The 26,722-nt window shown below is 35.7% G+C and overlaps 1 protein-coding gene across 11 annotated transcripts in view; it reads left to right on the top strand.

Annotated features, from left to right (window-relative positions):
* Ptprd (protein tyrosine phosphatase receptor type D) overlaps nucleotides 1-26,722 on the top strand; it is a 514,161-nt gene that overhangs the window by 416,903 nt on the left and 70,536 nt on the right. For all 11 annotated transcript variants that reach the window (XM_042686894.1, XM_042686896.1, XM_042686890.1 and 8 more), the window contains one exon: nucleotides 16,815-16,938. In XM_042686894.1, the coding sequence (XP_042542828.1) occupies nucleotides 16,815-16,938 (124 nt within the window). The remainder of the gene's footprint in view (nucleotides 1-16,814; nucleotides 16,939-26,722) is intronic.

Here is a 26,722-nt window from a genome sequence, read left to right as displayed (position 1 = left end):
TATTACCCTTAAAATATTTCATCAAATTTCAGTGGTTAGAATGTAAGATCACAAAAAAGAAAATCCAAGATCACAGTTTTCTCCCTGGAATTACAGTTGAGGATTCCTAGAATTTATCATCCAGTCCAACTCTCATTTTCTGGATGCAAGATACTTTGAAGGCCTTTAAGGGCTATGGCTAAAGTCACTCAGTCACTGGAATTTCAAAACCAATACCAATTTGACAGATGATGTTTTCTTAATAAAGTCCCAGGATAAATAAAGGAAAATGATTTCTGCAAAATGGGGTGAGGGAAACCAAACTCAAGGATGCATTTTAAAGTCATCCTAACTTGAAGTAGTGAAGATGTTTTACTTTTTATGGGAGAACCAGAATTATAAACAGTACTAGAAATTTTGGTACTATCAAGAATCATGATAATCTGAGCACTGGTAGCTCACACTTGTAGTCCTCACTACTCAGGAGGCTGAGATCTAAGGATCATCGTTTGAAGCCAGCCCTGGCAGGAAAGTCCATGAGACGTTTAACTCCAACTGATCACCAGGAAACTGAAAGTGGTGCTATCGATTAAAGTGGTAGAGCACTATACTTAAAGCTCAGAGACAGCACCCAGGCTCCGAGTTCAAGCCCCCTGACTGACCAAAAAAAAAAAAAAAAAGATTATGTGATAAGATAGAATTTTTTTTTAGTGGAAAGAAAGCAGATTTAGACAAAAAATAAGTTGTGTGACATATTTTATATATTATATTCACCATTTTATTATTGAAAATTTTGCATATAAAATTCTCTTAGAATGAAAAAATCAGTAGATACATTAGACTATGGATAGTTTATAAAGAGTCACATAGACTCCACCACCCCCTTCTTTGGTAATTACATTTTTTTTTGTTATTATTGCCTTTGAACACCTGATATAAGGAGCTCATGTCATTAAGAGTTGTCAGGGTCGCAGGCCAGGACGAGATGGATTCTTGTGTAGTAAGCCGAGGTAAAAGTGTGGTCCACATGCCTGCCATTAGTATAAGATTTGCTCTTCATTGTGTGATCCATGATAGTACAAAGGATGTCAAAGTTTTCATTGTATTACTTGAGTGTCATCTACTAGATTTAGATCTAGCTTAACTTTGGGCAGGGATGTATCTTACTGATTGAGATATGTCCAATAAATAAATGTGTCTAGAATGAAGATGCATGCATGAATTTAAAAAATGACAAAGGAGCCTAGTTTACTCTTTATATCTCCCGTGCCCACACAGTTGCATAACATCAAGATGAGTATCCATTATGAAGTCATGAATAAAGTTACATCATTAGGTCATAACTAGCGCAAATAGTACATTGCGGGTGAGCTCCTGGGGAGATCCAGTACAGCAATTTCTTTGGCCGTGGTCTCTTCAGGAGGTGGAGAACTACTTTTGACTTTCCTCATTGAACCTCCTCGGGCATCCTCTTGTCAGGAGAGTACAGATCAAGCTCCTTGGCCACGATTCTGTAAACAGTCCACAAGTAATCCCCTGCTTGAATGGAAATGACACAAGAATACAGACTCTAGAACTCAGATTTCCCATTGCCTCGATGTCTGTAAAGAAAAATAATCTAAAGAATTTATATTTCAAGAAGACCTCTTAGGGGGAATATCTGATCTCTCCCTAAATCTACAAAGCTACCAACTAGCAGCTTTAGTGTTTTTTCTGCCAGCAGTTTTGGTAATACATACATATATATATATATATATATATATATATATATATATATATATATATATATAAAATGTTTTTATGAAAAGAATATCTTTGTTTCCTCAAAATTCCATCTGCTCTGAGGACTTACTCTTGAAAAGGGATATATAACCTTTTGTTTCTGACGTATAATTGCTGAGGCAACCAGTTGTGATGACACAGTCCAAGGATTATAATTTTTGTTAAAGAATAAACAAATGAGCTCTGTGAAATAAAGACACTCATTTCTCCCAAATACTCCAAAGACTACAGAAGACCAAACTGAAAACCATTAGTTATATATCAGATCATTTGGAAAAGCATTAATGCCTGATTTAGGAGATGTCTTTGTCCTTTCCAGTTTTCTATTCATCTCATGGCACCAAGCAGTTACAACATTCTTACTATGTTCTGGGTACTTTGTTAAACTCTGGGAGTACAAAGATGAATAATTCATAAACATTGCCCTTGAATTCATGGTGTAATGATTCCTCTAGTAGCCAAACTGTAGTCCAAAGGCTTAGTAATTAGATGTCTTTAATATTCAAAATATAGTGTAGCTCTGGATTTTATTTTAATATAACAGAACTTGAAACTTTGTTTTTATTAATCATAGCTATTATGTGAAGAGTACTAGGCTATTTTTTCTGACATTCAATCAAAGATTTAAAAATCCAGCAAGTCTTCCCTTGGAGTACTGACTATGTAAGATCTGAACTTCAAAGTCTGTATTTGCTATATTTGCTATATTTGGGGGCAGGAAAACAAATCCTTTAAACTCTTAGTCTTTTGGATCTACCATGGGGAGGGAGGAAACATACTTGTATTTCCTTTCCTCAGATTCTGTTACTTGAGGGTATGTAAAACAAGATTAGAGTGGAGCATGTGACTTTATTATATTTCCTTGGGCAGAATTTCTTAATGTTTCTTAAAACTACGTGAGCAAGTAACAGGCAAAGTATTGTGTGCACGCATAATGCTCCTAGCTGGATAAAATACATGTCTGAAGAAATACATGTGTAATTCCAAAGTATCATACGGGCCTTTCTGTGAAGAGCCCATATGGTTGCCACTTAACCCCTATTTGTATTTCAAAAATTGTCAAAACTCTTTGTACTATATTTGCTGGCCTTTTAAAGGAAAGTTTTAGACTTACTCACCATTAGACTTACTCTGTGCAATAAAAACAAACACTATTATATAACAACTTTCCTTAATGAATAACATCTTAAAATTCAGATAAAGTTATTTGTCTTTCCTAAAATGAAGTACTGTCTGCTTTTGTTGCCTATCATGATTAATAATACTTTTCGATTTTTAAAAAAAGAGTCATTTTACAGTAACATTATCACAAGTAGGCCTTTATAAGCCTCCTAGGCAGTTTATATGTATTCCAATGCTTCCAATGCTGGTTCTGAGAAGGGCTATTTTTAATATTCTAACATAACCTAGGCCTTGCTTTTACAAAGTAATGACTGCAGCTTACCCAGTGGAACACTTCCAGTGGCACTGATCATCAGCATGAGCATTGTAAAGTTGCTGTTTTTATAACTATCAACATTTGTAAGAAAGAAATTCTGAGGAATGTATCACTCTGCTACTCTCAGGTTTGCAATCTTTGTGCACATTTTAAGACTTGGTATGAAGGTATAATTACCATTGAAACAAGTTTCCCAGGTTCTAAAGACTGCATGGAAATTGGGACAAAAATCTGAAATTGTTGAATATGCTTTACATATTTTATATGCACCTGAACTGGTTTAGCCATTTTGAAGTCTACAATGATGCCTAGTAAGGTTTATTTCTGTTCAGACGTTAGTAATAGAGTTTGGGAAATCAGGAATCAGTAAATGAAATGACAACTTTTAATAATACCTTCAAACAACTCTATAAGAAGAAATACCAGCCTAACTATAGCTAATTGTCAAATAGACACACTGATGCATGGCAGTCAGCACACATGGAAATGTTTGCGAAAGATCTCAAGGCAGAAGTAAATTGGGAAATTGGAATTCTAGCTGAACCTTGAAGGAGTTAGAAAAACAGAACAGATATGAAGGTCTTTCAAGCTAGACAAAAAATATTCCAATGTGAAGAAGTAAAATTTGATTGCCTTTGATATGGACAGGGAAAACAGAGCCAAATGCTAGAATTTGGAATTGTTCGTTAAAATTGATTATTACCACTGCAGCATTAATACTGAGGCGGTGTGTAAGCTGAGGTACACCACAGCATGGCAAACCATGACTTCAAAGGGCTAAGTTAGTGCAACAAGCAAGACAACATAAAACAAGCATGCCAGATAGGCAGACACAGAATGCTATAGGTTTTCAAAGACAAGAATTCACCTAAAGAATTCATTAAGCCATTCAAAGACACTCTAGCTAGTCTTCAAAGTTTCCATGAGTATGTATTTCTGGTTAAAACTGTGGTTGCTATTTCTACTTGTCGCTTTTCACACATAAATATGACAATGGTGGAAGTTTTGTTGTATTCTGTTTAATACCTACTGTACTCCCTTAATATAAACCTGCCTCTTTTGCTGGAAAATTACATTGTGAGCATCTATCCATCTATCTCCAAGGAGATGAGGATGGTAATACAGGATTAAAATGGTATAATTTGTGTTTAGATTCAGTAAACTATGGTTATGTGGTGAAGCATTCCAGTTCTTTGTCAATGACAGTTTTATTGAAGACAAGCTTTCAGAGGGATTGTAGTGGAAAGCCTATTAAAGTGCTATCCATTAAACCATTAGACTGTCATTAAAACTGTTAGGGCAAACTTGTTATTCAAGAGTTATTGGTCTCTCACCATTCTCAGTCCTTTCTGCCAATACTATATGCATCTCTCCATTTTGTCCCTTCAGTGTCAAAGGGTGAGTGTGTCTCACCTTCCTGTCTTTCCCTGCAGAATCTGTAACAGGTGGGAGATATACAGAAGAAGAAGGAGACATTGGTGGATAGATATGTAGGAGAGATGGAGATGATTTGTCTTTTTGCTCCTCATTATGTAGGGTTAGGATTATACTTAAGATTTCATATTTTGAATTGGATTTTTTTAATGGGCTAAAATTCTAACCATGTAAGCTATAGCTTTGCTTTGGAAATGCAAAGGACAATGGTATGAATGCATCATCATATCTAAACTGACTGAGACATTTGGAATTTAATCATTTTTTCTTAATTACACATGGTTTAGAAACAAAGCAGTAATGCCGGGTGCTGGTGGCTCACACCTGTAATCATAGCTACCCAGGAGGCTGAGATCTGAGGATTGCAGCAGGAACATCCATGAGACTTTTATCTCCAATAAACCAATAGAAAACCAGAAGTGGTGCTGTGGCTCAAGCGGTAGAGCACTCGTCTTGAGCTGAAGAGCACAGGGAGAGCGCCCAAGCCCAGAGTTCAATCCCCACAACTGACAAAAAGAAAAAAAGAAACAAAGCAGTAAATTTTATTATTATAATTTGTTTTATATGTATATGTATATATATGTGTGTATACATATATTTACATATATACATATAAATAACATATAAATACAAATATACACACTAGAGTGTAGACCTTTAGAGATCACATTTCAAAGTCAAAACCTCTGGATCTTTGAGCACCTCTGATTTGTATAACAGCAAGATGACTCAAGGAAAGCCTCATAGCTCCTCTAAACCTCTTCTAGTTCATCTGTGCTGTGGACATAGTATTTGCCTCTCACCTCATTTTGAGAATTAAGTCAGATTCAACACATAGTGCTGATATGCTCATTACTGTCACCACCATCTCCATCATCAGAATAAGAAGCAATTTAGATCAATCCTATCCTGCTATTCTTTGGTAACTTTTTCCCCTTTATTGAGATTAAGTGATTACATAAATTTCACAAATTTCACAGTATTGTGAGATAGTGATAGTTAAAGTCTCAAACACATTTTAACCTTCATGAGGCACATTGTCATTATCATGGTCTATAAAGCTTATGGACTCTACAAACTTTGACCCTACAGCTACTTTTTTTGAAATCAGGAGATATGTACATTTCTTCCTTTTGCTTAGTGTAAGCTGTTCCCTCTTTCTTTTTCATTCTTTTTCCTCCCATCGCTGCCCTTGAGATGCCTAGGTCACTTTCTTCTTTGATAACTTTGGAGGAAGATAAGTCAGCCTGTGTTGGCTCTTCCATATTCATGCTACAGTCTAAATCTACACTAAGTGTAGATTTAGGGTTTGAAAAAAATTACAATGTACATGGTTGAGTCTTGTGATTTGTTCCCGATGCTTCTAAGAAATCAGCAAGAAGTGGAATGTGTAATGGTGATATGTGCTGAAACTCATCTCTCCACTTACTTTGGAGGATAGTGTAGTGCTCATAAATGAAATAACTAAAGAGCACGGGCAAACACAAAGGAAGAAGTCACAGTCATGAGCACTCACAGACCAGCGATAAGTGCTACTGTCATTGTGTAAGGAGTGCATGGATATATGTATGTGTATAAGTTTATAGCCATATATCTATACAGTATGAGTGTATATCTATTTCAACCAAAGTACTGTTTTATAAGCCCTTTAACTGAACAGTAAAAGTGTAAGTAGTTTCAATTTTATTAAACAGTTTTTCATACTGTTAGCCATGTAAGCAGTCTGCTCTTGTAATAACATTAAAGCTCTACCCAATCTTTTACTGCTATAGATTATTCTCCAGACTTCTCCTCTATGTTTATTCAGACAAAAGCCTTGCTTTTGAATTCCAAAATTTCCAGGGCATTTAGTTTCTGCTAATGTCCGAAGCTTAGCTTGATGACATAGATAAATAGATGATTAGATTCATTTTGAAGAAGATGTACAATGGAAGATTTACTAACTCCAGACCAGAAAAGAAGCTGTATCTGCTAACTTTATTCCAGAACCAGATCCTTAGTTTTGTAAACACGAATGAGAACTGGATTCTGAGGACATCAGCCCATTAGTTTTATGTTAGCAGGGTCATCTTAATAAGCCGTCATCGTTTTGAAAGGCGTAGATATCCATGGCTCTCCTACTCTGGGCCACCGTTTTCTATGTGTCTTTGTTTAAAATCAGGTTAGATGCATTGTATTCATAAACTACTTGTTTAAATGGCAATGCCTTCGTACAGTTACTTAAAGATAATTTAAAAAAAAACAAGTTAGATCTCTTTGCTTATATAAAAAAATATCATTTAACATCCTATTGAACTGACATTCTAAAATGTGAAGATTTATCTTTGATGTTTACCTATAGTAGCTAAGGAGCTGGTATTTCAGGACAATAATCATTCAACAGTCATAAAATAATTCAAGTTATTTTCATTCATAAACTAGGTTTCCTTTTAAATCTATCGTCTAGTTCTTTTTTGTTGCTGTTGGTGGTGGTGGTGGTTGTCGTGGGGCTTGAACTCTGGGCCTGGGCACTGTCCCTTAGCTCTTCAGCTCATGGTGAGTGCTCTACCACTTGAGACACATCTCCACTTCTATGTTTCTGGTGGTTTATTGGACATAGAGTCTCATGGGCTTTCCTGCCTGTGCTGGCTTTGAACGGTGGTTCTTAGATCTCAGCCTCCTGAGTAGCTAGGATTACAGGTGTGAGCAACTGGCACCCAGCCCCCTAGTTCTTTTTTACTGAATAGTCAGGGCTTCAATATCAAATGAAAAAGAAGAAACAAAAAACCCCAAGTAAATGTGGTTACAAAGTACAAAATACATGTTTTCATGTTTGCTAGAAACGTAGAGGCTCAAAATCAGATGGATAAAATTGTTACATAAGAAATTCAGTAACAAAAATGTATTTCTTGCCTAGATTAAGGGCAGTGTTTTTCTGGCATGCTTCCAGAATAGATGCAATTGGCATTAAGGAGAAAACAAACCTTGTTTATATTCTATCATTGTGGGAATCAGAGATGTTCCAGTATAAGGCACTGAGTAAAAGTTGGAGGTGCAAAAATGTCTATCACTCTCTTGGTGACAACTTTGCATTAGGTAGTTTACACTTAATACTCATGGCTGCACTGCTATGTCAGCAGTAACGAAGAGTGAAAAGAAATTAAGACATTTACTCTATTAATTTTTTATCAAAACCTGGTGCTCTGGTATCCAAAAAAAAGAAAGAATACAATGGAAAATTAATTTAATGATGCACATCAGTTATATTTAATAGAAACTTTGGTTTTCAGTTGTAGATAATTGCAATCCTCTAATATTCTTGAGTGTGCAACCTCTTTTACTTACTATATGTCATAGTATCTAAATGATTTACTAATCAACTTATTTGTATTTACAAATCATTATAATTTTTACCAACTCCTCAATTAATTGTATCATTTTAAATCAGATAAATTTAATAAATTTGTAATAACATTATCCTTCCCCAAGCACCTGAAAAATTTTAATTCCTTCTGCATTTCCAAATAACATGTGAAATCCTACATTGATTAGTGTCCAAATAGTAGAACTTAAGTAAAATAATGTAATGTAAAAATACAAACCTGGGCACAATAGTGCACTCCTGTAATCTCAGCTACTCAGAAGGTAGAGTAAGGAAAATCATGAGTTTATAGTTAGCTGGGGAAAAATGGGAAGGGAAATGTCCTCTTAAAGTCAAAGTAAAAACAAAGTTGTGAGAGTATGAATGAGTGATAAAGCTCTTGTATATATTGCGACAATGAGATGTGCAAGATGCTATGTAGAAAAATGACCTTTACAATTTAGGTGAGGGGGGGTATAGTTGTGGAGATGGGGGAAAGGGATGGTAGGGGGAAAACAAAGGAGGAGGCAACAATGCTTGAGAAGAAATGTACTCATTACTTGCCTATGTAATTGTAACCCCTTTGTACAGTATTTTCACAATAAAAACTTATTTAAAATGCTCTTGTATATCAAGTGAAGGTTTTGGGTTTAATCCCTACTAGAGAGAGAGAGGAGAGAAGAGAAAAGAGAGAGGGGAGAGAGAGAATTTTAAACTTTAAATTTCTAGCCCTTGATGTTTTATTTTTTTTAAACGGACAGTAATTTGAGTGGATTCTCTGACAAAAAAAAAAATCAGTGTTTTTGTTGTCATTGTTTTTTTTTTTTTTTTTAGAATCATTTTGGATTTGTGGCCCATTAAGATATTTCAATTTATATTTAGGATTAAAATGTACCCTTATGGAATTTATCCCTAGTTCCATGATATAATTTAGAAGAAAGTATTTATTAAATGTCTCAAACCAGGAGCTGGTGGCTCACACATGGAATCCTAGCTAAGTCAGGAGGCTGGGATGTGATGATCATTGTTCATAGCCAGCCTGGGCAGGACAGTCTGTAAAAATCTTATCTCTAATTAATCATCAGAAAAGCAGAAATGCAGCTGTGGCTCCAAGTGGTAGGGCACTAGCCTTGAGCAGAAAAGCTTATGGATAGTGCCCAAGCCCTGATTTCAAGCCCCACCACAGCCCCCTGACCCCAATAAAAAACTTGTCTCAAATAATATGTCCTATCACATGGATGGATGATCCTTTATGAGGACACTTAAACATTTTTACAACTCTGCATATCAATTCTATAAGTGTTATAGAGAAGGTAACATGGGGCTTGAACTCTGGGCCTGGGTGCTCTCCCTGAACTCTGCAGCTCAAAGCAAGCCTTCTTCTACTTGAACCACAGTACCATTTCTGGTTTTCTGGTGGTTTATTGGAAATAAGAGTCTCACAAACTTTACTGCCCAGGCTGGCTTTGAACCATGATTCTCAGATCTCACCCTTGTGAGTAGCTAGGACTACAGGTGTGAGCCACCTGAGCCTGGCTAGAGTTTTAAATCAAAACATTCAAGACTATATAAAGTTGATGTGATTTTCTCCCATGGAGACAAAAATCTGACTGAAACATTTTTTGTTACCTTTGATGAGCAAGGTATATTTATCAATTCCATTGTAGGCAAAGACAGTACTTCCAAATCTATGCATTTGTTCACATCTGGCATGTTAGAAAATTTGTGTCATTTCTTTGCACCATAATGATAGCCTGGATCAGAGATGCCCCATACAGGAAAAGACTGAATCAGGTTTAGTAACCAACTGAATAAAGCAAAATAAAAGAAAATGAGAATACAGCCTGACATTTGGGTAACATTAATAGGAAAAAACAATCAGATGCAGTTCCATGGCCTGCCATAGCTAAACCAAGTGCAAAGAGAAACCTCATACCCTGTTTTGACTTGCAGACATTTCTCAACACTGCTTCCACCTCAGTCTCACTTTCCAGTCTATGGCTGGAGTCAGGATCTTCTTTTTGAAGAAAGTGCTCTTTATGCAAATTACAGGTCTTAGCTAATTGTGGAAAATATAGCCCTTCCCTCCTATGAAAATATGGGTCTTTTTCAAGTAGATACGTATTAATTTACCATTTTAAAACAGAGACAAGAAAAAGAGAGTAGGGAAGGAGGGAGGCGGAGATAAAGATTGAGAGAGAAAGAGATAAAAGGAAGTGGGGCAAGCATGAATATGAATGAGTGAAAAGAAAAAATGGCTCACTACAGAAATACACAATGCCAGCTTGTTCTTCAAAATTTTAAAAAGTACATGAGAAAATCTGAGGGTGCACCACACTAAGAAGGAGCCGAGCAAGTCTTCTGTTGTGGAACTATATGGAAAGATAGAATTTCTCTACAAGTTAAGGGCATTAAAAGTTCAATTCCCATAAAAGGATGGTTTGCCACATAGTCTGGCCAGGGAAATAGTTGGCTATTCCTTCTATATAATTAAATTTTTGTTAGTTGTTTCAAAAACACACACACAAAAACAAAACAAAACAAAAAAAAACAGATTCATCCTGTTTTTGTGGGTTTCTTTTGATGAGCTCTAAAGGAATCTTTTGAGGGTTTTCTTGTGGTGAGGTGGAGTAGAACACAGACTATTGTGTGGTGTGTTTTGTATGTGAAGAATATTTTTCAAAAAAATGTTGAATTTAGTGGAATTGTTAAATGACCTTCTTTTACAATGATGACTTCAGCACTATTATAAAATGTAGTTTTACTCAATGATTATCATCTAATGTGTGTAATTATGGTTACTCTGTTCTGCATTTAGAATTATACAAATCAATCCAGGTGCAGGTGATTCCTGCCTGTAATCCTTGTTACTCAGGAGGCTGAGATCTGAGGATAGTGGGTCAAAGCCAGCCCAGGCAGGAAAGTCTGAGATTCTTATCTCCAGTTAACCACCAGAAAACAGGAAGTGGTGTTGTGGCTCAAGTGGCAGAGCTCAGGGACAGCACCCAGGTGCAATTGAGATTTTTCTTTCCAGCCTTACTTGAATTGTTTCAATAGAATGACTAAAGGGCAAGTGTGAAACAGGTAATTTCCAGTTTAGCAAGAGAGGAAGTGTGGCCTGGGCTCTGGGTCTCAGCCATGGGGACTGGAATGTTTTGTCCCCAAACCCAGTTTCTCTATCTACTATCTGTGGAAATGGGAGAGAGAGAAATTTCACTTTAGTGCATCTCAGTTTTTCCATCTTCAATATTGCAGTGATCGTGGTAACCACTTCTAGGAATTTATGATGATGGAATGAATTAGTATATGACATGTATAGACAAAGTGGACTTCAAAAATAGTATTTAAATGTTGCAACTATTAGATGGAAATATTTATCTTAATTCTTGCTTTTCAAATCAAACACACATGGCAAAACTATAAATCTATCTGATAACATTACTTTTCTTCTTTCCTAAGAGAGTTAGGGTTCTAATTGATTAAGAAGAGAGTAAACCTTTCTGGTCTACTTTAACACTTACATGTAAAGTACTGACATTAGCAAGTGTCTGTTTGAGACTGTCTCTTTCCTTTTTAAACTATTCACAGAGAAGATTTTTCCTTCTATCTGTTCATTATTTTTCCTCAGTGAGGCAAAGCTAGAATTGAACATCTGTTAGTGTTACAATGACTTAGTCAAAAGCCACAGTAGAGGCAGGCAATTTAGTATGAAATGTGCAGACAGAGCTGGAAATACTTTCTAGCTTGGTAAAGTTTTTTTTTTTAATTTTTTAAAGAGTACATCCAGGATCTGTCTTTCAAGGGACTTGTTGACTGACTGGATAAACAAACACAAATATGAATGAGTACCTGTGTTTATAAATTATGTACAAATTTTTCATAGTGTAGGATAAATCCTGTGATCAACTTTAGGTTGAATAAACATACTTTACTCTTTGCCAACTTGCAAAATTCTCCTCAAATGAGCCTGAAGAAATCCTAACCAGGACTCTAGCTCAGGAAAGCAGTATGTTAGCTTGAAGAGCTGAAAAGACATGATTATCAAACAGAAGGTTGTTTGGGTAGATGAAGCCAGGTGATGAAAAAAGAGTAGAGACAAGATTGTGAAAAATGCAAAGAAAGTATTAATTTTAGTCCATTGGGCAGAGTGCTTATTTTAAATTGCTTTGTAAAACAGTTGAGTGCCCCCAGCTTGATTTTATATTAGGAAGATGAATAGTCACAGTAGACTAGCCAAAATTTGAGGTAAAGGGGAAATCCACTTCCAGTTTTAGTCAAGATCTGGATTTTCCTTCTCTATGTCAGACATTTCTTCAACCTCAAGAACCAGCAACAAAGAAGCCAAGGACAAAAGAAGGCAAAGCAGTACCCCATCTCTGGCCCCTAAGTAAGACCTACAGAGTGAGTTTTAAGAATTAGGGTCTTAGTCATCGATGATACAGCTGGCTTATTTAGTTAGATAATAGAAATGTGATTTCCTTCAATGAGTCTTTTTTTGTGGGGGGAAGGGGGAAGTAAACTTAGTACACCTCAACAACTTTCAGGATTTATTCTTCTTTACTGAGTTTTCTGCTCTCAGCATTCTGACAAGCTCGAAAAACAATGACCTGTGCTGTGTATCGTTAAATGTTTAGTCAGACAGATAGATACAGATGGATGAGTGCTGTGTTGCACAAAGACAAGTCAGCATTATTTAATCAATGTTTGTTTGATCCGTGTAAAACAAGTATAAATGTAAGCTGCAGCCCATCTGCTTCATCATCCATGTGAAGCCAACCTCATTTTTAAAACTTGATTTCTTATATAATTGTCCTAGAATGACACAGGATGGTAAGTTGGGAAGAAATATCACTCGCATTGGCTAGGTAAAGGATGGTTCTGGAGAGAAGGGTTTTGTAGGTTGGCCTTCTCCATATTTTAGTGGCATTCTGGCCAGTGTTAACAAAGCATCATGACTTTGTAATTACCAGTTGATAATTACAAGTTGATAATTACTACAAACATGAGTTTGAGACTAACTTGTCTGAGTCTAGCTATGCAAATTTAGGCAAATTACTTAACCACTAAGTTAGCACTGTGCCTGCCATAAAGAAGGTGATCAGTAAGATTTATCTCATTTATCTTTCTTTACTTTCATTTCCTCAGCAGCCAAATGAAAAGTAAATAGAATGCCTAATCTCTTAACCATCGAAAAACATAAATCACACTGCACTAGTATAACTATCCTGCTAGTTATTCTCATGGAGCTTACCTGAAAGCCTAAACGTATTAACATACTGCTCATTTTTCCATGTGGCGCCCTGCTCATTTTTCCATTACCAATTTTAAAAATCTTCAGTGTAGCTAGCAAATAGGGAAAAGGGGGCTAAAGGTAGGGACCAAATAGTCTAGGTTATGGTGGGGAACAAGAGACAAGAGACCTGCTCCCAGCCCAGGGCGTAGCCCTAGGTCTGGTTGTCCCTTGGCAGGTGACTGACCCTCCTGCAGCCCAAAAAAAGTAGGAGAACTCCAATCCAATAAACATATTGTGAGATGATTTCAACCCTTCTAAGACTGAGATAAGGCACCAGTGTAGCAATTACTACAGAGGTCTGAGAATATGTGGCAAAAGCAGAAATAAGCATGAGTTAGTGAACAGTGTCTTTGAATTAGTAAATGAAGCCCCGCTATCACAATGACACACACCACCGTAGTATACAGAGGTAGGGATCTTAGTCCGGGTAACAGCAAGGCTGTTGGAGGAAATAATGTCCTTCCTCAAAGCACTGTGTATCTTTGAGCTTAGTAGCTTCTTAAAATATTTGAAATAATAATGTGTAAGAGGCTGGTGTAGCCATTAATGTTCCTCAGGAGAAAAGGAGTATCAGTATTATTTATCATTTCAGCTTTATATACTTAATTACTATGCCATATGGTAATGAGTGTTAAGTACTAAGATTTTTGATACATTTGTTTATTGAAATTCCCTAAGTTTGTTCTCTAACTTTCATGTTACATACAGTTTCTCATCGTGAACTTTTTTCAAGAACATTTAATCATAGGTTCTATTTTTAAAAAAATCTTTTATTAAGCCATGCACTGAGCCAGCTACATGTATACATGCTAAGATGGCTACAGATATGTAGGTAAGATTGTGAGGAACGATTTTATAACTCAGCTCTTAACTTACCCACAGCCAGGAACAGTTCTTAAACAGGAACCTAGTCTGCACCTGTGCTTAAAAACCAGCATTGACATTGATGCGCCGAATAGCTTGGAAAAAATAGAGGAAGGATTTCTGTCAGACTGCAGATATTTGAAAGTCTGGATTGAAAATGTCAGTTGGGAGTCCAGAGATGAATGTGAAAGATTTCAAAGGTGGCTCTTGGTCACCAAAAAGAACTGTTATAAGTAGACAAGGTTCAAGGATGAATTGAAGGCTTCTTCTCTGTCCTCTGAGTGCTTCAGTTTTTTTAAAGCCCATAGAATATTTGGAGAGGATTATGCTGATCAAGGAAATAAACACATCTCCCTGAAAAAAAACAAAACTAGAAAGTCCTTTAATAATGTTATTCTTTAGACCACAATAGCATTGTTCTTTAGGTTTTACTATCACTGTTCTTTAAACTCAAGAGTCATTGATTGTTTTTGAAAACCACTGAATGATTGATTCTTATATCTGGATTTCCACAAGTGAGATAAGGAAAGTAAGCTGCATATTCCTTAATAAATGAGAAGCTATAATATCTACTGCTGAAATTTTCAGCAGGTTTGGGACTATGCAAACCTCTTAACTTGAATGGCTTGAGAGTTTTTCCATTATGCAGAACTCTTTTTTTTTAAATTTTAATTTTAATTTGTGCCAGTCCTCAGGCTTGAACTCAGGGCTTGGATGTTGTCCCCAAGCCTCTTTGAACCACAGCATCACTTCTGGCTTTTTTCAAAACAGTTTGTTGTAGATAAGAGTCTCATGGACTTTCCTGCCTGGGCTGGCTTCAAACCACAATCCTCAGATTCAGCCTGCTAGGTAGCTAAGATTACACACATTAACCACCAGTGCTCAACTTTGATTCTGTCTTTTAACAGCATGTATTCATCTTTAATGTTGTGAGAGGTGCTACATGTGTTCTACTTTCACATATAAACGCATGGAAAAACAACATCAAAATAACTCCAAAAATTTCCTTTAACTAGTTAAAATTCTTCACCTGGACACAAACCTATTTGAGTGTTATTTGTGAAAAGTTGATTGCGATCTTTTCAAATCATGTTTATATAATTACTTAACTCATATTGCCATATACCATGAAATGAGAAATGTTAAAATGATGTCTGCATCCTATGATGAAGGAAAATGTGTTTTCTTTACTGTAGCATTCATAGAAAGTAAAATATTCCCTCAAGTTTTGTAATCAAGCATGAATTTTATCTGAAAAATAATAGTTCAACTTAATTATAAACATATACATATGCATAATCTGTAATATTTACTTTAGATTGTAGAATAATTTGGGTGGACTGAAGATGTCAAATAAAAATATTTAAAATATAAAAATTTAAAATAGAGAGTAAAGAGAAGTAAATTAGATAATAAAATGGCAATCCATGATAAATGGAAAAGCTATAATAATAAATAGAAACATCATTAGATTCTGCTCACCTTGGATTATAAAATTTCCTACCATAATGCTTTTTTTGTTGTTGGTGATCATGTTGTTGGTGATTGTTTTGTTGGTGGTGGGACTTGAACTCAGGCTCTGGGTGCTGTCATTAAGCTCTTTTTTCCCCAAGGTTAGCACTCTACCACTTCCAGTTTTTGAGTGGTTGATGGGAGATAAGAGTCTCATGGGGACTTTTCTGCCTGCACTGGCTTCAAACTATGAGTCTTGGATCTCAGCCTCCTGAGTAGCTAGGATTAAAGATGTGAGCCACTGGCCCACGGCACCATGATGAACTTTTAATGATTTGCTTCCTTACTGTTATTGTTAACTATAGAATTTTATAAATTCTATACATAATACATATTAACATTTATATATATGAATGTTATATGTATAGCATTTATATACATGTTTTGTATAGATATATGTAATAATATAAAATTTTATATTATATATATATATATATATATATATATATAAACAGACATAATCTTAAGTTCCCATGAAGATGTAGCATATAATATAGAGCCAGCCATACAGCCCATGTTCAGTGGAGCCTGTGAAAGACCAGTCAACTTAAGGACTGAGCTTAGGTCTAGATAAGAAAAACTAGGGAAGGGCTGGGAAGGTGGCTCAGGGGTAGAGCACTTGCCTTGCATGCATGAAGCCCTGGGTTCGATTCCTCAGCACCACATAAGCAAAAAAAAAAATACCGGAAGTGGTGCTGTGGCTCAAGTGGTAGAGCGCTAGCCTTGAGCTGAAGAGCTGAGGGACAGCGCCCAGGCTCAGAGTTCAGGCCCCATGACTGGACCCAAAAAAAGAAAAAAGAAAAAGAAAAACTAAGGAAGAGGAATAAAGGTAAAATAATGTTCACAGAACCCAAAGAAATAACTAGCCAACATAACTCATAATCTAGAACAATAGAGAAGGAAGTGACAAAGTAAATATACAAACCTGCTTTTCTAATGTTAATAGAACGTCTATATTGATTTTTATTCATCTGTATCAATGTTAGTGACAATTACTGTTTCTTACTATAATTAATCATTTTATGTTATCCTTCATGACAGCTTCACAGAATCATGTTGATAGAATATGGCTTTAGAAATTTATTTTCAAATCATGTTTGTTACTTGGGATAAATGCCTATAATTCTGCAGTATCCGGTATTGATTTTGTGTGTGCTGTTTTTCTTTTAAAGTCAATTGACCCTGGCCAACAGTTCACATGGGAACATTCAAACTTGGAAGTAAATAAACCAAAGAACAGATATGCAAATGTAATTGCATATGATCATTCCCGGGTTCTCTTATCAGCAATAGAAGGTAAGGAAATGCTGCTGTTCTTTTTTTTTTTTTTTTTGGTTGGTTGTGGGGCTTGAATTCTGGGCCTGGGTGCTATCCCTTAGCTCTTCAGCTCAAGGCTAGTACTCTACACTTGAGCCACAGCACCACTTCCAGTTTTCTGGTGATTAATTGGAGGTAAGAGTCTCGCCAATTTCCTGCCTGGGCTGGCTTTGAATCGTGATCCTCAGATCTCAGCTTCCAGAGTAGCTACGATTACAGGCATGAACCACCAGCACCCGGCTTTGCTGCTGTTCTTTATATCACTATTTTCAGAAGTTTAACTCTGCACATGAGACATTGCTATAACTAGGCCAATAAAAATAGACACCAGTGAAAATAGTCACCTCGGATTCAGGCACTTTTTTCTTTCTCATATAAATACATACCCTACTGGCACTTTTTTCTTTCTCATATAAATACATACCCTACTGAAGCCCAGTATCTCTGTTACCAAATGATACATTGAGAGTACCAAAACAATAATGTTACCATACTGCCTTCCAAGAAAGAATCACCAAAATAATTGTTTTAGTGTTGAAAGCAAATTGAGGTTGACTTTACTGTTGGCTATTAATGATTGTGAATGAGTGGGTGATTGTCAGAAGAGGCCCATAAACACATTGGTTATTTTAAAACAGGGCAGGGAATTATTTGTAAATAAATGTGGATATGCGTTCAGAATAATTCAAAGCTTAGGCGTTAGGGATGCGGTGATTAATACAAATTAAGCTTCTTGGACATGCCCAATATATCAAATCTGTGAATTGCTCGGCAACCTGACAATTACAGGAAAGGAATGATTGTATTCCTAAGGGAATAATGATGAGGGTTTACTCCTCAAACATACTGAGGTTAGGGATTTCTGAGAGTAGTTTTCAGTTACTTATATCCATCATAAATTAATTTGCCGTATTGAAGCATCAAGAAGTCCATGTTCAGTGAGCATCATTTTGCAAGGCTTTAGCCTATAGTAGCACATTCGATTGAAAAGTCCTTAAAATACCACTGAAAATTTTCCAGTGTCATACAAGCCAACATAGGCCAGCTCCTGTCTCGTATTACATGCATTATCATTGTGTGTCTAGAAATACTCTGTAGTGTCTGCATGTTTGAAAATGCATTAAGTAATTTTAGCTTTAGACTCAGTCTATTTAAGGACTCTCTGGTTTAAATGTTTGCATCTATACTGGTTCATATGTCTCTTTCCTCAGTTTTTTTTTTCCTGATTCTTTAATCTATGATGGCTGAAACATTATCTCCTAACTCTGACCAGGTCCTTCCTGTCTCTTCTTTAGTGCCCAAATTTAATTTGAAAGCAAGACTCTCTTTAAAACTTTCCTAGTAAGCACCAAAATTAACAATAAATTTATCTCCTGATCTTAGGGAAATCTTGCATTTAAGCAAGCTCATATCCACAGCTCTCTTGCTCCAAAATGACATTGTATGATTTTTCACGATCAACTTATTCTGATGGTGGGAAAAATATTATAATCTCTTTTTCAGAAAACTATATATATACTAAGTATTCAAGAGTCAGCAGTCTCCCATAGTCTAAAAATTTATTAAACTCATCAAGCTTCACCATTGTTCTTTCAGGCAAGATAGTGTCAAGTAGATAACTGCTTCTTTTTGAGATGTCCTTCTAAACTACAATTGATATATGTGTGTTATTAGAATATAGGTTTTACATTTTAGCTCTGTGTTTCCAATTTTAAAATGTGAAATGAACTGAAAAGCAAGGATAAGATCACAAGTTCTCTGAGAGAAAATTGTAAGTAAACTTTCCAACTTAAAGAAAAACAGCCTAGGTGTCTCACCAAGTCATGGAATGGCACTAGATGGGATTTGATTTTTAGTAGCCCTTCTAAGAAATACTAATAGACTTCATTCCAGCCTACGGTGGGTCAACTAATAGTCCCTGGAATATTAGATTCACAACTGACCCAGGCAGGCCAGAAAAGCATGCCTTAGAGGTCAAAAGTATTTCATTAAACTTCCATGGACAGAGAATGAAGAGTCTTTGCAGTGAGTTGGTCTAGGGAGAGACTTAACCAAGTTCTAATCCCTTAACACTTCTACAAAAACTTGTGCTAGGATAAAAATAATTGTGCTTCTTGCCCTAGACATGACCTACTTTCAGCTATTAAAAGTGCATTCCTTTCCTAATAAACTATCCTGTCACTTATAAAATAAAATAAAATATAATGTAAAAAATAATCAGCAATTTATTATCCTGTCTTTTAAATTACTTCCAAAAGACAAAAGCAAATCACAGGGAACTCTTTTGTATCATTAGCAAAGCAAGGTAAATTACACAAATAAACTATTTTAATATTATGTATTTGAATATAAGATAAGAATATGTTTGGCATGATCTTGCCTGCTGGAAAGCCTGTTGGCTAGCCTTTTCTGTATTATAGTGTTATTTCCACTCAGAATTAGGGTGTATAACACTGCCAGTTTCTCTACTTATGCCACTGTGTCATTATTTTTCTTAACCTGCTATTTCTCACACTGAACAGAGAAGTATGTTGAGAGTCCAAAACATACCTCCTTGTACCTTTATTATGATACTTGGAAATTTATGCTCATTTTATTCATACGCTATTTTTGTAATATAGAAGTGAAAGCACTTGACTCAGACCAAAACCTGCCTTTTATAGCTCAGTGCTCACTTATACACCCTAAATCTAGAGCTGACCTAGAAACCCAGTCTTTCCATTTGAAGTCTTACACAAAAGGTTAGAAGCGTTTAATAGAAGTGTATGGGGTATGTAGAGAGCTTTCATTTAGATTACAACAATGAAGAGCATTTTATCTTACACTGAAGCTTAAACACCCACATCTCAGTTATCCCAGAGACAATGCTGTCACCTGGAACCATACAACCAGCCACTAACTGAGGCTTTTTATAGAAACAGCTTTCATAATATCGAGCCATGGTTTTTCAGTATAATAGAATGTTAAGTGACTTCATGCACATTTATAAAACTTAAATTAAGGCTTAAGGTTTTAGTTTGGGTGTTTAGGTGTTTTTGTAATTCTTCCCTAATGAATCTGGTATCCTTTTTCATCTGATTTTTCAAAGGAGTTGATAGAGGTCTCCATTCGTGATATCTTTATCTTTGTTTAATAAACTTTTACCTTTCTTCCATTTGGAATATCACAGGGAAATAGTCAGGAATTACTTGTGGGCACCAACTTGCTTATAAAATTTCTGGAGAGAGGTGTCATTTGATGACATGTTTTCCAAATCATGCTCATTTTATGAATGCTGAGAAAAATAGAGAATCAGTTGAAATGAGTCATGAAAAAAGGTTAAATTATAGGGTAACCAACATAAAAACACAATTAAATTTTTGACAAATTTATTGGCAAATTGGGATACCCTCAATGTTTAAGCAGTTCTTAAGAGAAAACAGTAATTACTGAACAAGAGAAGTGATAGGAGTTATTTTAATTATTTAAGATGAATATTTACAAATGAAGACAGAAAGGTGGTGTTTGTCTTTATACAGAAAAAATACTAAGAATGTGTTTCATCCTATAAAATCCAAAGTTGTTCAGAAAGTGAACAAGTGAGTAGCTAAGAAACAAAGAAATCTAATGAGCTTAGCAAACTTGACTTCTCCAAGTATTCATTTTCTCAATTATTAACTCTTTCATTTTTGACTTGTAAGAGTTACCTTTAAGTGGTTTTTATGTTATTTTATTTACTACATATAAAAGTCTAATAAATAGGAAGTATAAATATTTTCTTAATAGGTATCCATTAGCAATGAGAAAACAAGCACAAAGAATTGGCTCAGAATAGCCCCATGTATAAATAATTTATCTCGTGATAGAATCCAGCTTTTGTGATTTCTCCAAGGCTTCCCCTCACCCATGTCACCAACCTTTCTGTACCTTTCTGTAAGTAGAGTTAATGACCATTGCTCAGTCTCATACTGTGGACCTAAAAGATCAAACTTAGCTTTCTGCCTAAAAAATAGACCAGGCTGTTCTTTGGCATTATGCTGATAGATAATATGAACATCACATTCCATCATTTCACTTTCTATTTTATGTTATAACTCACCTAGAATAGTAACATAGTCATCAGTGATCCAAATACACGAGAGCCATACACTGCAGAACTGAGGTCAAGCGCATGCGTGCCTGACAGGTGACCTGGTCAGCTCAGCCCTGTTCATGTGCATCTTCAGTTTTGTACAAGCCCAGGAATGTCCAGTAGTGGCAGGTTATCATAATACCTTGTGACGAGCAAAATGAATTACTGTATTCATTATTTTTATGTTGAAATATTGCTTTTATCTTTTTATTGTGAAAATATTGTACAGAGGGTTTACAATTACATGGGCAAGATAATGAGTACATTTCTTATCAAGCATTGTAGCCTCCTCCTTTGTTTCCCCTTCCCATCCTTTGTATTCATTATTTTTTAAAGACAAGGTCTTGCTATAAAACATAATTCAATTTTTCTGTTGCCCATATTATATTTCTGTTCGCAGGAATATAATTAATAAATCCATTTATATCTTTTTATATAGAGAGATGGTGGTAAAGATCTATCTATCTATCTATCTATCTATCTATCTATCTATCTATCTATCTATCTATCTATCTATCTATCTCCAGTCCCAGGCTTGAACTCAGGGCCTGAGCACTGTCCCTGAGCTTTTGAATTCAAGTCTAGTGCTCTACCATTTGAGCCACAACGCCACTTCTGGCTTTTCTGAGTAGATAAGAGTCTCACAGACTTTCCTTCCCAGGCTGGCTCTGCACCATGATCTTCAGATCTCAGCCTCCTGAGCAGCTAGAATTACAGGTGTGAGCCACCAGCATCCAGGTGGTTTTTACTTTTAAATGCTTTTAGATAGGTCTACACGTAAAAGAAAATTAATATGCTACTTTTCTCCTTCATCAGGAAGATAAGAAATTATACTAGGTATGATTATGAGGGTATCTATGAAATGGGTGACATTATGTCATAGAATTTATGTGTATAACCTATTAAACACAATTTCAAAAGCTAGTGTCATCTGAATTTACACATGAGGAAACTAGAACAGTCAATTTTTAAAAAAAAATGATTGATAGATAGAAAATGGAAGACCCAAAATAGAAATATACATTACTGGGATTCAAGGCTGCTTTTCTCCCCAGTAGGCCACTGGGAAACACATTACTTTGGAAGTCATGATGTCTGAGTCTATACATGTTATACCTAATTCAAAATCATGGCTAGGGTTACTGTCTTGGAATTTTGAAACACTTCGAATAGAAACCATTGAGCTAGAGTTCTTATGTTATGGTCAAGGTTTATTTTTCCAAATAACCGACAACATCTAAGTACATTTCAAGTGAGTTTGTTATTTTTTAGTGTCACTTTTTAAATATACATTGGGAAGAGTACTACATGAGAAGAATGGGACTGGAAATTAAATCTTACTTTAAGCAGTTACATGGCCTTAGACATCGTCACTTAATGAAGTTAACAGTGACTCTTTGAAAGAGCCAGGTCCTTTGTGAATTTGCTGTACACTTATTCACTCAAAACAAAGGCCACTAACGGGGTGAATTTGCACACTCATTTCAGGGAGTGCATGCACACTCAAGTCTTTGTACATTTATGCTCCATTTGGAAATACCTTAGTGTCTTTATTCTGTTTTCTTAGATAAGATTGATGTACATGCCCCTCTGCGGTGCCATAATTCCGAATGTTCACTCTAAATCCTGAGTGCAAACAATAACAGTAGTAGGAAAATAAATATTAATTCCTGGACATTAATATATTCACTCCTCAAGAAGATACACACACATGCACACACACACACACACAAACACACACACACACACACACACACACACACACACACACAATTTAAAGCCAGAGAGTTTATTCAAAACAGGATTATTGTCTGGTATTTCCTTATCTCACCAAAGCAGGTATAGTTTCATCTATGACAGACATAGAAATGACAGGAAAAAAAAACACCACATACGATATTCATTCTTTAATGTACTCTAATGCTAGTGCTTATTAATTAATTTTAATTGATTTTTTAAATTCTTAGTAAAGTAGGGGTCTGTGCCTTAGTCTGTTTGTGTTGTTACAATAAATTACCACCATCAGGGCAATGTATAAACAACACAAATGTATTTCTCACATATCTGAAATCTATAAAGTCTAACATCAAAGTTCTAGCAGGTTTGACATCGGGTAAAGACCTGGACTTCAGCTTCCTAAAGGTATCTCATCGTGCTTCAGAGAGAAGTCCTGTATCCTCATGTGGCAGAAGGGTCAGAGGTGGGGGGATAAACCCAGTCCATTTAACTTCTTTGTGAGGAGCCCAATCCCATCCACAAAGTGCTGCCCCACAACTTAACAAATTTCTAAAGTCCCCATATTTCAAGATCACATTAGCCATTATGTTTTAATATATAATTTTTAGGGAACATAGTCAGACCACAGTGGTCTCTGGCTGACTTTTTCATAAGGGAAGAAGAATATATTTAAAGTTATGCGACATAAATATGTTCACCCACTCTGTTTTAATTTTTTTGGGGGGGTCTGGTTGTGGGGCCTGAACTCTAGGCCTGGGCGCTGTCCCTCAACCTTTCAGCTCAAGGCTAGTGCTCTACCACTTGAGCCACAGTGCCACTTCCAGCTTTTTTCTTTTTGCTTATGTGGTGCTGAGGAATCGAACCCAGGGCTTCAGGCATGCAAGGCAAGCACTCTACTGCTGAGCCACCTTCCCAGCCCACCCACTCTGTTTTAAAAGTACCTTCATTGAAAGGTCTAGGTGTTTCTCAAGAATGGTACTTCTCAAGGCAATTCTTGCTTCTGTAAAGGTTGCTCAAACTAGTTACCTTGCCTCAGTTTCTTCATCTATGCAATGGAATTATTAACAATTCCTACCTCTGACAACTAGTAGAAAGATTAAACAATTAATGTATGTGAAACACTTAGAAAAGTACCTGGTACCAAGAAAAAATCTAATAAATATTGGGAATTATTCATATTACTATTAGTGCTATGAATTTTAGTGTTCCTCAGATGGAAGTTCTTTTGAACTTAATCTATGGAAAAATTAACAATCTAAAAATGAGAAAGACGCATATATGTATATATATATATATATATATATATGTATGTATATATGTATATATACATATATATGGAGTATTCTGTGAAGCCCAAAAATATATTCGCCAAAGCTTGATAAATAGAAAAGAGATTATAATAACATTACAAATTTCAGCAGAGAAGAATGTGTTCTTATAAAAGGAAATTCAAAATATATCTTTTGCTGGTAGATTTGCATAATAGGAGCAATTCAAAAGAATTCCAAGTGTAAATAATATAGATGATGTTAGAACAACTTGATTGCTTGTGAGAAGGGAAATTTAGCACCTTTAAAAATGAGAAATTGGCTTACAGGAACTCGCCCTTCCTAAGCTAAATCTAATCTAATACATAAATAAGCAAACAAACAGACACCTGAAACCACTGATATTTCTCCATGATGTTGATTCACCATTTGCCTCTGGTTCTGTGGAGTCTTAGCCTTTCTTTACCCATTCTACCAATTTTCCCCCAAACCATTTAAAACAGCTGGCAGCACATGTGAACCTGCCCTTCAACTTTATCTGCATGCTGTGAAATAGTTACCTTTTTTCTTTTCAGGCCATATCTACTAATCTGATCTATTTTCAGTAAGTCAAAACAAAACAAACTAGCACAAGAAACCCAGAAAAATAAGTTTATACAATCTGCTCCACATTCTAGAATCTAATATTAATACTTGTGACTAGAAATGTTCCTTCCATATGAAGCTCTGAAATGAAATAAAATAAAAATAATTTCTCCCTGTGAAGAAAGTATTCGGTAGTTGCCATGTTCCTTTTTCATATGACCTCAATAAAGAAGACCTCCCCCTCCCATTCTCTCTATTCTGTTCCCAGTCACTAGTGAATAGTTTGTGGACACCTTAGTGTTTGTTTTATTAGCCCTCAAAATTCTGTTTAAAATACTGAAGGAATTTTAACAGAATATATACCCCGTTGTTCAAAAAAATCCTATTTTTATAAATCCCATGCAATCATTGGTTGAATCGAGTTCATTTTCCCCCAAATATTTAAGACAGCAGTCACTGGTTTAGGCAGATGTGATAGTTCCTCTTGCATTTTCAGTCTTCTACTTTTCGAGTTAATTGTTTACAAGTGTGGCACAGTTTAATCCTTTTATTTTATAGTTATTTTTTAATACATAAAAGCATCTCTCTTTTTGAGGAACAGTGAACAGACATATTTTTATAGCTTAATTTGTCTTAAGTAGCAAGCTAGATGGGATTTAGCCTTGGAAATTTGGAACAATTTCACAGGGTATTTGCAGTCTTCATAAAAACGAGCTAATTAGAGTGTGTGACTGGCATCTTTCTACTTCATGCAGCTGCGCACATGATATCAAAATATACTACTTCCTACCTCTTGCTTTAACCTATAACCCAGAAAAGACAAAGAGATATTTAAGGGATGCCTATTTGTATTTTCTTACTGTTGTTCACTCTATTTTTTTCCCTCAGGAAACCAAAGTTCAAATCAGAAAGTCCTGAGACTGAGTTTAATTTTTCTCTACTGTCTTAATTCAGTTACTGGATTTTTTTCTCATTTCAATTGTACATTTAGGCAGATTACTTTAATGAGTCTACGCTTCATTTCTCTAAAGCAGTGGAAAAACTGACATCATCTGTGCTATGACGCTGTTGTGAGAATATACACAGGTTGTATATGGCTGAGAAATTGTACCAAAAATTCTCTCCTCCATTCATATTTCTGAAAAAATACAAAATCTGGAAAAGAAGCTTTCCAGTTTGGGAATTACATTTCATCTGTAGAGTGTTTAGTAATGAGTAGGCTCATTTCATTTCTGTTTGTTACATCAATTATAATAAGAAGATCCATGTGGCATTTTGGAAATTTCAAATGCACTCACTCATTTGACTTATAAAGAATATTGGCTCGAGGATTTTATGATGATACTATTCATCTATTAGTGATGAAGAGACAGGATCTGAGCATTTCTTTTAGACAGACTGTTAACTGGCATATCCATACTTCATTCTGATTATCTCATTGGTAGATAAGCTTTGCTTTATTTCAGGGCAAATATCTCTGTGATTAGAAATGACTCTTTCTATCAGAGCTGCTGATCACTCTCTAACCTGTATAGCTAATCTTGATGTATATTCAAACAGTTCAACCCTCCCCTTCCTCCTATTCGAGTTCTCTGAGTCTAGCCACCTAGCAGTACAGAGGTGTAGAAAGTTATACAAGAGAACATAGAATAATGAGAAGGTACAGTTGTGTTCACAAATGCTTTGAATGTTAGGTCTGTCCTACTAGTTCACTGTGGTGATGAAACTGCCCACAGAGCAAGGCATCTTTTTGAAGAAATTGCTATATGTTCTGTAGAAATGAGCAGGGTAATTTGCCAAATTGCAGTTACATCAGGGGATGCTATAGTACTGTGTCTTTGCAAGAAACATGTGCCTTCTCTGATGTGTTCCATCTGATGTGCTGCATTTTGCCAATCCTGATGCAGCTGTGGGTGCCTATTATGTACAAAGGAAGGAGAAAGAAGGAGTATGTCTTTTGGAATTAAATAACTTGACTTGTAAATGATTATTGACTTTTGTTTCTCCAATTTCTGGCTTAGCTAATGTCAGCAAAGTAAATATTTTTTCTGTATTGCAGATT

The sequence above is a fragment of the Dipodomys spectabilis genome, unplaced genomic scaffold (assembly GCF_019054845.1).
Source record: "Dipodomys spectabilis isolate Male_0828 unplaced genomic scaffold, ASM1905484v1 ptg000098l, whole genome shotgun sequence".
In the NCBI taxonomy this organism is placed as follows: Eukaryota; Metazoa; Chordata; class Mammalia; order Rodentia; family Heteromyidae; genus Dipodomys; species Dipodomys spectabilis.
This window is presented reverse-complemented; position numbering and strand designations above follow the sequence as displayed.